The sequence below is a fragment of the Pleurodeles waltl genome, chromosome 9 (assembly GCF_031143425.1).
Source record: "Pleurodeles waltl isolate 20211129_DDA chromosome 9, aPleWal1.hap1.20221129, whole genome shotgun sequence".
NCBI lineage: Eukaryota > Metazoa > Chordata > Amphibia > Caudata > Salamandridae > Pleurodeles > Pleurodeles waltl.
This window is the reverse complement of record NC_090448.1, coordinates 17,178,067-17,191,223: the sequence shown is the minus strand read 5'-3', so window position 1 is coordinate 17,191,223 and position 13,157 is coordinate 17,178,067. Positions and strand designations below refer to the sequence as shown.

The 13,157-nt window shown below is 55.5% G+C and overlaps 1 protein-coding gene across 1 annotated transcript in view; it reads left to right on the top strand.

Moving 5' to 3' along the window:
- Positions 1-13,157, top strand: part of LHFPL4 (LHFPL tetraspan subfamily member 4) — a 324,830-nt gene that overhangs the window by 215,395 nt on the left and 96,278 nt on the right. The window contains exon 2 of the mRNA XM_069206135.1: positions 4,980-5,216. Within this exon, the coding sequence (XP_069062236.1) occupies positions 4,980-5,216 (237 nt within the window). The remainder of the gene's footprint in view (positions 1-4,979; positions 5,217-13,157) is intronic.

The following is a 13,157-nucleotide window of genomic DNA, read 5'->3' as shown; positions in this document are numbered from 1 at the left end:
AGTGTTGCATGTATTTTGTATGGTCTATAAGTTGTCTTGGAGGTTTGCCTGTGTTGTTAGTGGAAGGTGCTGTTGGGAGCACGTTGACTGCCACCTATATGGAATGTCCTCCTCTGTGTTGTTTGTGCCAAGTTCACTCTGTCGTATTCTGAGAAGGTTGTGTTCACTTCGTATGTGTCGTCATTTTTGCCTTATTGTTTTTAAGAAGGTAGATATCCACTGTTTTGTGATGCACTTCACTGTCAGAATGTTTTTCCTGCAAAAATTGGCTCAAATTCCCTGCAGTGCTTTGTCATTCGGTAAACAAGCTGCTATTCTTTCTGTCTGTTGCATTTCAGACATCAGAGACCTCACCGGAGTAGCCTCTGCGCTCCATCTAATACATCTCTCCTAAAACATAATTCTGCACCTTTGTGAATTTACAGGTGCTCACCCAATACCTGTTGGAAGCAGGAAAATATAAATAAGGGACTTGTCCACCAACATTCTTAGACCTCAGAGCCTTAGGGTGGACTTCCCCCAAACCTTTTGCCAGGCTTAGACCTTTTTTAAAAAAAATACAAGCCACCCCTAGGATAGGCCCTAAACAACTCATAGGGCAGTGTGCAGTGTATTTGAAATGTTGGACATGTACTTTTGAGTTTTACACGTCCTGGTAGAGAAAACCCCTTGGTTTTCACTACTGCAAGGCCTGCCTCTCCCAACGGATAACATTGGGTTACCTTATTGCATTTAATAAGTACTAACTTTGGATTGGGAGCAAGTAGGGATGCAGAGTTTGGTGGCAAAATGATTGTAATTTAAAACCCTCTTTTATGGTAAAGTTGGAATTTAAGCCACAATTCTGAACATGCCTCCTTTAGAAAGCTGGCATGTTCTTGCCCTAAACATTTGATGCCTGCAACCTGAATCCTGGGTCACATGACTAGGTGTAGCTAGCAGTTGCTCTTTGTGTGTTGCTCCCAGACAGTGAGACAAGGGGGAGATGGTGTGGGCACAACAGGCTATTTCTGACATGAAAGGTGGGACAGAGCTCTCTCCTACCACACTTGCACATCACAAAGCCTCTATCTGAGCACAATCACATAGGATTTGACACTAGTCTTTTGGGTCCCCAGGCAAGTTCCAAACACCTCTGGGTTAGAAACCTCCAGAACCTTCTCTTACTTTAAAGCTGGAACCAAGAATGGATATTGGACCATCAGACCCAACTCTTCAGGACATCTCTGGACCTGCGCAGACTACAGAAGAAGGACTGATGTGCTGCTTTGCTGCATGAAGGACTGCTAAGCTTCTGTCCTACTTCTGAGTTGTTCTACTTACTGAGAAGGAAGACTGGACCTGCACCCTTCATCCCAGGCTGACACCAGGGCCAGCTGACTGGCTTCCTGGACACAGGAAGCTACAGAGGCCTCTCTGCAACTGCATCTGACCGTTGCCTGGACTTACAATGAGACCTGCAGCTGGCACTGCCTGAGCACTGCTGGCCTTTACTGGAGTGAGTTCCTGATCTTCAAGAGAGGCCCCTCAGGTCCTGTACCCTTGGAAGTGCATCAGATGAACTCTCTCTCCAAGAAAAGGAGAGATCCTGAAGATTTGGGCTCTTTGCAACCGTAAACAAGCCTGTTTGTTCTAAGATCTTGCCACCTGCACTGCTTTACAGCGCAAGGCTGTGGTGAACCCGACTTTTCAGTCCACTGTGACCGCCAGTGACAACCAGCAATGCAAAATCTGCATTTCTAGCTACAGCTTGTTGTGACCACCAATGTGAATCTCCAGCAATGACCATCCACTAGGCCCACATGATCGTCGCGCAATAGAGACACCCGTTTGCGATGCCCAGCCTGCTCTTCACGCTACATCAATACGCATCTGTGATGCTCTCCCTTCTCCTCGACGCCTCCTCCATCCCAAATGGAACTCTTAGTGCTGGACTTATGAAGATAACTCTTTCAGTGGGGGTAGCCTTGAACTTGTGACTTTCACTGGTTTTGCATGCCCAGAAGGCCGTGAGTGGCACTTTGTGGTTTAGGCGCTATACTTACCTGATCTCTTTACAATTGCATATTTCCAGTTCTATGGATTGGATTTTTTTGTTTTGGTCTCAAATAATTTATTACATTTCACTCTATATTTCTAAATTAGTGTGGATTTTTTCTTGTGTTGTATTTTCACTTTACTACTGTTTGAAGGGCTGCATAAATGCTTTACACATTGAATCTACGTTAAGCCTGGCAGCTTTTGTGACAAGCTATCAGAGGGGTAAGCACGGGTTCATTTGGGGTTTGCTCGTGACTTCACACTAACAGAAATTGTGGTTGCTGCTTGACCAGGGTGTCACCCCCCACCCCCAACCAGTAAACCTAAAAGTATACGTAGATTAAAGACTTAATGCATGCATTCTACCTTGCGGGTAAAGTTAGTTTATTGCTGCATATATGTATAGTTTTCATTTAGAACATCAGTGCAGAGAGCTTCCTGTGAAACTCATGTTGGCTAAGAGGGCTTTCAGTGAAAAATGTGTGCAGGTCTGAAGAATAAAAGTTCAATTGGAGAGACATCCTTTTTAATTTCATAAAGACTATTTGAGTTATGCCTCCATGAAATATTTGAAGTAGAAAATGTAATCCCCTCTGAGGGTTTTGATGATGGTAGATTGCATCAAGTGTTCTGGGCCCCTGGCTTCCACTTTGTCTGTCTAGACCTGATGAAGCATTAGTCACCCAGGACCCAGAGACTAACCGGACAAGGCTTCTTGAGAACTGATGGTGTGATCAAAGCAGGCTTCAGCTTCCCTCAGACTCAGAAAAGGCTGCTCCATATGAATAATTCGATTTTAAAGTCTGTACTCCTCCTTGTAAGGGGTCAGAAGGATTAATCACCCTAACACACAGAGCTGAGATGTGACAAGTCCTTAACCAGGCCCTGTTTAAAAAGCTCAGGGACTGCTACAGTGAAAATGTTTTCTCACTGGATAGGATAACCCCCGCTGCTCAGGTTGGGCTGTACAGGGGCCATGCACCATCACTGCTTAGCATCAACATGAATTCAGAACGTTTCTTATTTTAGGCCCTGCCTTCAACTGCGAAGGTCTCCATGGGCCAAATTTATCAACACTTTGCACTGGTGCAAAGTCATTAAAAGTGATGCAAACTTGTGCAACCCGTTGATTTGCGATTTACTAACCAGCACACAACTTTTTCCCCCCACTGGAAAGTAACCCTAAAGTAATGCAAAGTAGCGTTTCCCACCATTTTGCACTGCTTTTTGTCAAGGATGTCCCCCATGAGTTATATATGGACGTTCCCATGCAACCACCCTGCCTTTGAGCATTTGGTGACAAAGAGTTTCCCAACAATGTACACCTCCTCGATTCAGGGACGTTTAGCATTAAGTGGTAGCAAGGGTTTTTGGGGGTTCAGGGAAGGGTACCATTATGGACAGAGATGGATATCTTTAAGGAGTAATAAGGTAAGGCAACACAACAACACATTCCTCCCGGCTGACCTTTTCCCATCTGTGCTTCTGCCAGAGAAGAACAAGCACTATAATGATCCAATCCTATATGAGACATACGTCATTGCAGACACATGTGGGGAATTAAGAAACTGGGTTCTTATGGTCCAACTCTCTCGTCCTTTAAAATGCCCATTCTGAGTTGATTGTGGGTTATCATATGGAGTATGGACCAATTTGCCCCAATTTAAATCTTGAGATTGAGGAGAAAGGCGAAACCCACAATGTATCCACATATAAGATTCCAAACTTGCAGGCATATAGAAATATGTATCACATAGAATCCAGATGGTAAGTTCAAGGAAGTTTTATTGTGGTTTAGGTTTTATTGCAGACATATGTTTGACATAAAGATCAAGCTCTGTTGTACGACAATAGCTAGACATGATAAAGAGCTCTGCTCAAACAACTGGATAATCAAATCCTCACAGCTCTTGGAGAGTAAACTCTTTTTCAGTGGAAGCACACAACTTCTGCCCAATTAAAACATGTGCTCCTGTCCACCTACCTGTGGGTTGACCCGAAGTTGCTCTTTATCTTCTACGCTCTTTATTAGGTTGATCACATAAGGTCTAGCGACGGCTGCACCGTCGAACCAGAACTAAAAATGAACATGTATCGGAGGGGGGCGGAAAAGACACAGGATGAATCCGCGCTCAGGCAGCATAACTGGATGGTCTAAATAAGGCAGGAAGGTGACGTTTTGAATGTGTCGCCACGTCCACCGCACATGTAGGAGTTGTGAACGCAGAAGCAACCTGCCCCTGAAAGTGCCTCTTACAGGTATTTGGTGTGACGATGGCTAGATGGTGTGTCGCTGAGTTAATACATCATCAGCAAGGGCCCTAACAATCCCTGCACCAAGACTCAGCCTGGTGCGGGCTAGCATTTGGTCAGGGGTCCTAGCCCTCTGTGCCACATATGGTTTAATACAAGACCAGCCCCAGATCTTAGCAACAGCCCTGCCACTTTTCCCAGGTCCATGAGCGATGTTCTGCTGCAGTACAGGTTTTTTTCTTTGAATTCTGGGACTTGTAGTCTTGTTTATTCCGTTATAAAATAGGATGACAAGTCCCAGAAGTCAAAGGGAAAATCCCAACAGAAGCAGCACGTTGCGCATAGACCTGGGAACCTTGGCAGCTATGTACCAAGTGGTGATGGCTGTGCAGCAGTGGTCTCTCTGAGTAGGTAGAGTATGGTTTATGCATGAAAAGGCAATTCAACTTATGATGAGCATTGCATCAATGACCAGTATTATTGCTGTTAATGAAATAATCCATCAGTCAATATTATCACTAACCAGTTTTATCTTTTCTCTCTCTTCCCCAAACCCTTGTTGTCTGTCATGTTCTTCCTCCCTCTTTTTCCACTTATCTCTGATTACCAATTATCCCTGATTACCACCACCCACTCACCTCTTCCCTTCCTTTGCCCCTCTGCCCAATCTACGGCCCCGCTTGCAGCTCTGTGCCTGGTCCTCGGCTGTATGATCTTCCCGGATGGCTGGGATGCCGAGACCATCCGCGATATGTGTGGTGACAAAACGGGCAAATATGCACTGGGCGACTGCTCGGTCCGCTGGGCCTACATCCTGGCCATCATCGGCATCCTGAATGCCCTCATCCTCTCCTTCCTTGCCTTTGTCCTGGGGAACCGACAGACCGACCTGCTACTGGAGGAGCTCAAGGCGGAAAACAAGGGTAAGCAGGTGCTATGGGCACCGGTGCCACTGCACCTGGTGTATCATTGATAGTTACGCCCCTGTCACCAGGTGCCTTGTTCACCGTAGATAGCTGGATATCAGTGTGTACTGTATGTCTTCCAGCAAACCATGTGGGTGGGACAGACTCACCATGAATCATGTGGGTGGGTTGGACTCACCATGAACCATATGGGTGGGCAGACTCGCCATGATCTATGTCGGCGGGGGGACTGAACATGGAACCATGTGGGTGGGGAAGGCGCACTCACCATGAGCCATGTGGGCGGGGCGGACTCAACATGCACCAGGTGGGCGGGGCAGCAGACTTACCATGCACCAGGTGGGTGGGCAGACTTACCATGAACCAGGTGGGTGGGGTAGACTCACTATGAACCAGGTGGGTGGGCAGACTTACCATGAACCAGGTGGGTGGGGTAGACTTAGTATGTACCATATGGGTGGGACAGACTCACCATGAGCCATGTGGGTGTGGGCTCACCATTATCCATGTGGGCGGGGCGGACTCAACATGAACCATGTGGGCGGGGCGCACTCATCATGAACCATGTAGGCAGCGTGGACTCACTATGAAGACGGGGAGGACTCGCCATGTGGGTGGGACAGACTCACCATGAGCCATGTGGGTGGGACGGACTCACCATGAGCCATGTGGGCAGGGGGCCTCACCATTATCCATGTGGGCGGGACGAACTCCTCACAAATCATGTGGGCTGGGCGGAGTTACCATTAACCATTTGGATTGGGGGGAATCGCCATGAACCATGTAGGCAGAGTGGACTCACTATGAAGACGGGGAGGACTCACCATGAACCAGGTGGGCGGGCGGCCTCACCATGAGCCATGTGGGCGGGGTGTACCCATCTCATTATGGCTGATAGCACATGGCTAGCTGTATTCAAGGCTTTGAGTTCCCTCCTCTGCTGGTTCAGTGCTGCTTATCTATCATGCAACAAACACTGGCCCATCTGGATTGTTGTGGTAAACACAGCACCTTTTCTGACTCCCCTTAACAAATTTTGGCAGATCAAGTGTATTTGGTGCTGAGGGTGTTGGGGTCTTCGGTGGTATCTCCTCTCTTGTTTCCAAGTTGAAAACTCAAAATTCATTGATTGAAGGCATTTGTAAAGCATGAACAGCTACCTCCGAGGTGTTGCTGCGGTATAGTGAAATATAGCGTAAGAATCAAGCAACCCCAAGAAATGCCAAACGCCCCCAGACTGGCGAGTGCCCCTGAACCCCCCCGGCCGCTAGCATGCACCCATCTTCCCTTATGATAAAAGATGAGTCTCTGATGGTGCAAAAACTACTGCAGTTTATTCACAGAACAAGATCAAAGCATAACTGTTCAAAATTATACCCCAAACATAAACCAACATTAATGCCATCATTGTTTGTAGATCCAGTTCCGTCAGTTGAGTCCAAACATCACTTCCTGACAGCACCCTGAGCTGCAAGTGCTGTGTCCGCCCACTGCTGACCCCTTGCTGACCACGGGCCTCCTCCCCATGCCACTGACTGAGGCATCCTAAGGGCACTCACTTGATCGTCTCCTCCTTTGGCTATTGTGCTCCCCTGCGGTCCCTCCGTGCTGTGTCCGCCCTCTGCTGACCCCTTGCTGACCACGGGCCTCCTCCCCGTGCCACTGCCGTGAGGCATCGTAAGGGCACTCACTTGAGCAACTCCTGCTTTTGCTATTGCGCTCCCCTTCTGTCCCTCCGTGCTGTGTCCGCCCTCTGCTGACCCCTTGCTGACCACGGGCCTCCTCCCTGTACCACTGCCGTGAAGCATCCCAAGGGCACTCACTTGAGCAGCTCCTGCTTTGGCTATTGCGCTCCCCTGCTGTCCCTTTGTGCTGTGTCCGCCCTCTGCTGACCCCTTGCTGACAACTGGCGGCCTCCCCGTACCACTGCCGTGAGGCATCCCAAGGGCACTCACTTGAGGGCTCCTGCTTTGGCTATTGCGCTCCCCTGCTGTCCCTCCGTGCCGTGTCCGCCCTCTGCTGACCCCCTGCTGACCACTGGTGGCCTCCTCCCCATGCCACTGCCGTGAGGCATCCCAAGGGCACTCACTTGAGCAGCTCCTCCTTTGGCTATTGCGCTCCCCTGCTGTCCCTTAAAGCTGTGCCCGCCCTCTCCTGACCCCTTGCTGACCACGGGCCTCCTCCCCGTGCCACTGCCCTGAGGCATCCCAAGGGCACTCACCTGAGCGGCCCCTACTTTGGCTATTGCGCTCCCGTGCTGTGTCCACCCACTGCTGACCCCTTGCTGACCACGGCCTCCCCCCGTGCCACTGCTGTGAGGCATCCCAAGGGCACTCACTTGAGTGGCCCCTCCTTTGGCTATTGCGCCCCCCTGCTGTCCCTCCCTGCTGTCTCCGCCCTCTGCTGACCACTGGCCTCCTCCCCGTGCCACTGCCGTGAGGCATCCTAAGGGCACTCACTTGAGCAGCTCCTGCTTTGGCTATTGCGCTCCCCTGCTGTCCCTCTGTGCTGTGTCCACCCTCTGTTGACCCCTTGCTGACCACGGGCCTCCTCCCCGTGCCACTGCCGTGAGGCATCCTAGGGGCACTAACTTGAGCGGCTCCTCCTTTGGCTATTACGCTCCCCTGCTGTCCCTCCGTGCTGTGTCCGCCCTCTGCTGACCCCTTGCTGACCACTGGTGGCCTTCCCGTGCCACTGCCGTAAGGCATCCCAAGGGCACTCACTTGAGCGTCTCCTCCTTTGGCTATTGCGCTCCCCTGCTGTCCCTCTGTGCTGTGTCCGCCCTCTGCTGACCCCTGGCTGTTCACTGGCCTCCTCCCCGTGCCACTGCCGTGAAGCATCCCAAGGGCTCTCACTTGAGTGGCCTCTCCTTTGGCTATTGCGCTCCCCTGCTGTCCCTCCATGCTGTGTCCGCCCTCTGCTGACCCCTTGCTGACCACTGGTGGCCTTCCTGTGCCACTGCCGTAAGGCATCCCAAAGGCACTCACTTGAGCGTCTCCTCCTTTGGCTATTGCGCTCCCCTGCGGTCCCTCCGTGCTGTGTCCGCCCTCTGCTGACCCCTTGCTGACCACGGGCCTCCTCCCTGTGCCACTGCCGTGAGGCATCCCAAGGGCACTCACTTGAGCAGCTCCTGCTTTGGCTATTGCGCTCCCCTGCTGTCCCTCCGTGCTGTGTCCGCCCTCTGCTGACCCCTTGCTGACCACTGGTGGTCTCCTCCATGTGCCACTGCCGTGAGGCATCCCAACGGCACTCACTTGAGAAGCTCCTCCTTTGGCTATTGCGCTCCCCTGCTGTCCCTCCGTGCTGTGTCCGCCCACTGCTGACCCCTTGCTGACCACGGCCTCCCCCCGTGCCACTGCTGTGAGGCATCCCAAGGGCACTCACTTGAGTGGCCCCTCCTTTGGCTATTGCGCCCCCCTGCTGTCCCTCCCTGCTGTCTCCGCCCTCTGCTGACCACTGGCCTCCTCCCCGTGCCACTGCCGTGAGGCATCCTAAGGGCACTCACTTGAGCAGCTCCTGCTTTGGCTATTGCGCTCCCCTGCTGTCCCTCTGTGCTGTGTCCACCCTCTGTTGACCCCTTGCTGACCACGGGCCTCCTCCCCGTGCCACTGCCGTGAGGCATCCTAGGGGCACTAACTTGAGCGGCTCCTCCTTTGGCTATTACGCTCCCCTGCTGTCCACCCGTGCTGTGTCCGCCCTCTGCTGACCCCTTGCTGACCACTGGTGGCCTTCCCGTGCCACTGCCGTAAGGCATCCCAAGGGCACTCACTTGAGCGTCTCCTCCTTTGGCTATTGCGCTCCCCTGCTGTCCCTCCGTGCTGTGTCCGCCCTCTGCTGACCCCTGGCTGTTCACTGGCCTCCTCCCCGTGCCACTGCCGTGAAGCATCCCAAGGGCTCTCACTTGAGTGGCCTCTCCTTTGGCTATTGCGCTCCCCTGCTGTCCCTCCATGCTGTGTCCGCCCTCTGCTGACCCCTTGCTGACCACTGGTGGCCTTCCTGTGCCACTGCCGTAAGGCATCCCAAAGGCACTCACTTGAGCGTCTCCTCCTTTGGCTATTGCGCTCCCCTGCGGTCCCTCCGTGCTGTGTCCGCCCACTGCTGACCCCTTGCTGACCACGGCCTCCCCCCTGTGCCACTGCTGTGAGGCATCCCAAGGGCACTCACTTGAGTGGCCCCTCCTTTGGCTATTGCGCCCCCCTGCTGTCCCTCCCTGCTGTCTCCACCGTCTGCTGACCACTGGCCTCATCCCCGTGCCACTACTGTGAGGCATCCTAAGGGCACTCACTTGAGCAGCTCCTGCTTTGGCTATTGCGCTCCCCTGCTGTCCACCCGTGCTGTGTCTGCCCTCTGCTGACCCCTTGCTGACCACTGGCGGCCTCCCCGTACCACTGCCGTGAGGCATCCCAAGGGCACTCACTTGAGGGCTCCTGCTTTGGCTATTGCGCTCCCCTGCTGTCCCTCCGTGCTGTGTCCGCCCTCTGCCTGCCCCTTGCTGTTCACTGGCCTCCTCCCCGTGCCACTGCCGTGAGGCATCCCATCGGCACTCACTTGAGCAGCTCCTCCTTTGGCTATTGCGCTCCCCTGCTGTCCCTCCATGATGTGCCCGACCTCTGCTGACCCCTTGCTGACCACGGGCCTCCTCCCTGTGCCACTGCCCTGAGGCATCCCAAGGGCACTCACCTGAGCGGCCCCTCCTTTGGCTATTGCGCCCCCCTGCTGTCCCTCCCTGCTGTCTCCGCCCTCTGCTGACCCCTTGCTGACCACTGGCGGCCTCCCCGTACCACTGCCGTGAGGCATACCAAGGGCACTCACTTGAGTGGCCCCTCCTTTGGCTATTGCGCCCCCCTGCTGTCCCTCCCTGCTGTCTCCGCCGTCTGCTGACCACTGGCCTCATCCCCGTGCCACTACTGTGAGGCATCCTAAGGGCACTCACTTGAGCAGCTCCTGCTTTGGCTATTGCGCTCCCCTGCTGTCCACCCGTGCTGTGTCCACCCACTGCTGACCCCTTGCTGACCACGGCCTCCCCCCGTGCCACTGCTGTGAGGCGTCCCAAGGGCACTCACTTGAGTGGCCCCTCCTTTGGCTATTGCGCCCCCCTGATGTCCCTCCCTGCTGTCTCCGCCCTCTGCTGACCACTGGCCTCCTCCCCGTGCCACTGCCGTGAGGCATCCTAAGGGCACTCACTTGAGCAGCTCCTGCTTTGGCTATTGCGCTCCCCTGCTGTCCCTCTGTGCTGTGTCCGCCCTCTGCTGACCCCTTGCTGACCACGGGCCTCCTCCCCGTGCCACTGCCGTGAGGCATCCTAGGGGCACTCACTTGAGCGGCTCCTCCTTTGGCTATTACGCTCCCCTGCTGTCCCTCCGTGCTGTGTCCGCCCTCTGCTGACCCTTGCTGACCACTGGTGGCCTTCCCGTGCCACTGCCGTAAGGCATCCCAAGGGCACTCACTTGAGCGTCTCCTCCTTTGGCTATTGCGCTCCCCTGCTGTCCCTCCGTGCTGTGTCCGCCCTCTGCTGACCCCTTGCTGTTCACTGGCCTCCTCCCCGTGCCACTGCCGTGAAGCATCCCAAGGGCTCTCACTTGAGTGGCCTCTCCTTTGGCTATTGCGCTCCCCTGCTGTCCCTCCATGCTGTGTCCGCCCTCTGCTGACCCCTTGCTGACCACTGGTGGCCTTCCTGTGCCACTGCCGTAAGGCATCCCAAAGGCACTCACTTGAGCGTCTCCTCCTTTGGCTATTGCGCTCCCCTGCGGTCCCTCCGTGCTGTGTCCGCCATCTGCTGACCCCTTGCTGACCACGGGCCTCCTCCCTGTGCCACTGCCGTGAGGCATCCCAAGGGCACTCACTTGAGCAGCTCCTGCTTTGGCTATTGCGCTCCCCTGCTGTCCCTCCGTGCTGTGTCCGCCCTCTGCTGACCCCTTGCTGACCACTGGTGGTCTCCTCCCTGTGCCACTGCCGTGAGGCATCCCAAGGTCACTCACTTGAGCAGCTCCTGCTTTGGCTATTGCGCTCCCCTGCTGTCCCTCTGTGCTGTGTCCACCCACTGCTGACCCCTTGCTGACCACGGCCTCCCCCCTGTGCCACTGCTGTGAGGCATCCCAAGGGCACTCACTTGAGTGGCCCCTCCTTTGGCTATTGCGCCCCCCTGCTGTCCCTCCCTGCTGTCTCCGCCGTCTGCTGACCACTGGCCTCCTCCCCGTGCCACTACTGTGAGGCATCCTAAGGGCACTCACTTGAGCAGCTCCTGCTTTGGCTATTGCGCTCCCCTGCTGTCCACCCGTGCTGTGTCCGCCCTCTGCTGACCCCTTGCTGACCACTGGCGGCCTCCCCGTACCACTGCCGTGAGGCATCCCAAGGGCACTCACTTGAGGGCTCCTGCTTTGGCTATTGCGCTCCCCTGCTGTCCCTCCGTGCTGTGTCCGCCCTCTGCCTGCCCCTTGCTGTTCACTGGCCTCCTCCCCGTGCCACTGCCGTGAGGCATCCCAAGGGCACTCACTTGAGCAGCTCCTCCTTTGGCTATTGCGCTCCCCTGCTGTCCCTCCATGATTTGCCCGCCCTCTGCTGACCCCTTGCTGACCACGGGCCTCCTCCTTGTGCCACTGCCCTGAGGCATCCCAAGGGCACTCACCTGAGCGGCCCCTCCTTTGGCTATTGCGCCCCCCTGCTGTCCCTCCCTGCTGTCTCCACCCTTCTGCTGACCCCTTGCTGACCACTGGCGGCCTCCCCGTACCACTGCTGTGAGGCATCCCAAGGGCACTCACCTGAGCGGCCCCTCCTTTGGCTATTGCGCTCCCCTGCTGTCCACCCGTGCTGTGTCCGCCCTCTGCTGACCCCTTGCTGACCACTGGCGGCCTCCCCGTACCACTGCCGTGAGGCATCCCAAGGGCACTCACTTGAGGGCTCCTGCTTTGGCTATTGCGCTCCCTGCTGTCCCTCCGTGCTGTGTCCGCCCTCTGCCTGCCCCTTGCTGTTCACTGGCCTCCTCCCCGTGCCACTGCCGTGAGGCATCCCAAGGGCACTCACTTGAGCAGCTCCTCCTTTGGCTATTGCGCTCCCCTGCTGTCCCTCCATGATTTGCCCGCCCTCTGCTGACCCCTTGCTGACCACGGGCATCCTCCCTGTGCCACTGCCCTGAGGCATCCCAAGGGCACTCACCTGAGCGACCCCTCCTTTGGCTATTGCGCCCCCCTGCTGTCCCTCCCTGCTGTCTCCGCCCTCTGCTGACCCCTTGCTGACCACTGGCGGCCTCCCCGTACCACTGCCGTGAGGCATACCAAGGGCACTCACTTGAGTGGCCCCTCCTTTGGCTATTGCGCCCCCCTGCTGTCCCTCCCTGCTGTCTCCACCGTCTGCTGACCACTGGCCTCATCCCCGTGCCACTACTGTGAGGCATCCTAAGGGCACTCACTTGAGCAGCTCCTGCTTTGGCTATTGCGCTCCCCTGCTGTCCACCCGTGCTGTGTCCACCCACTGCTGACCCCTTGCTGACCACGGCCTCCCCCCGTGCCACTGCTGTGAGGCATCCCAAGGGCACTCACTTGAGTGGCCCCTCCTTTGGCTATTGCGCCCCCCTGATGTCCCTCCCTGCTGTCTCCGCCCTCTGCTGACCACTGGCCTCCTCCCCGTGCCACTGCCGTGAGGCATCCTAAGGGCACTCACTTGAGCAGCTCCTGCTTTGGCTATTGCGCTCCCCTGCTGTCCCTCTGTGCTGTGTCCACCCTCTGCTGACCCCTTGCTGACCACGGGCCTCCTCCCCGTGCCACTGCCGTGAGGCATCCTAGGGGCACTAACTTGAGCGGCTCCTCCTTTGGCTATTACGCTCCCCTGCTGTCCCTCCGTGCTGTGTCCGCCCTCTGCTGACCCCTTGCTGACCACTGGTGGCCTTCCCGTGCCACTGCCGTAAGGCATCCCAAGGGCACTCACTTGAGCGTCTCCTCCTTT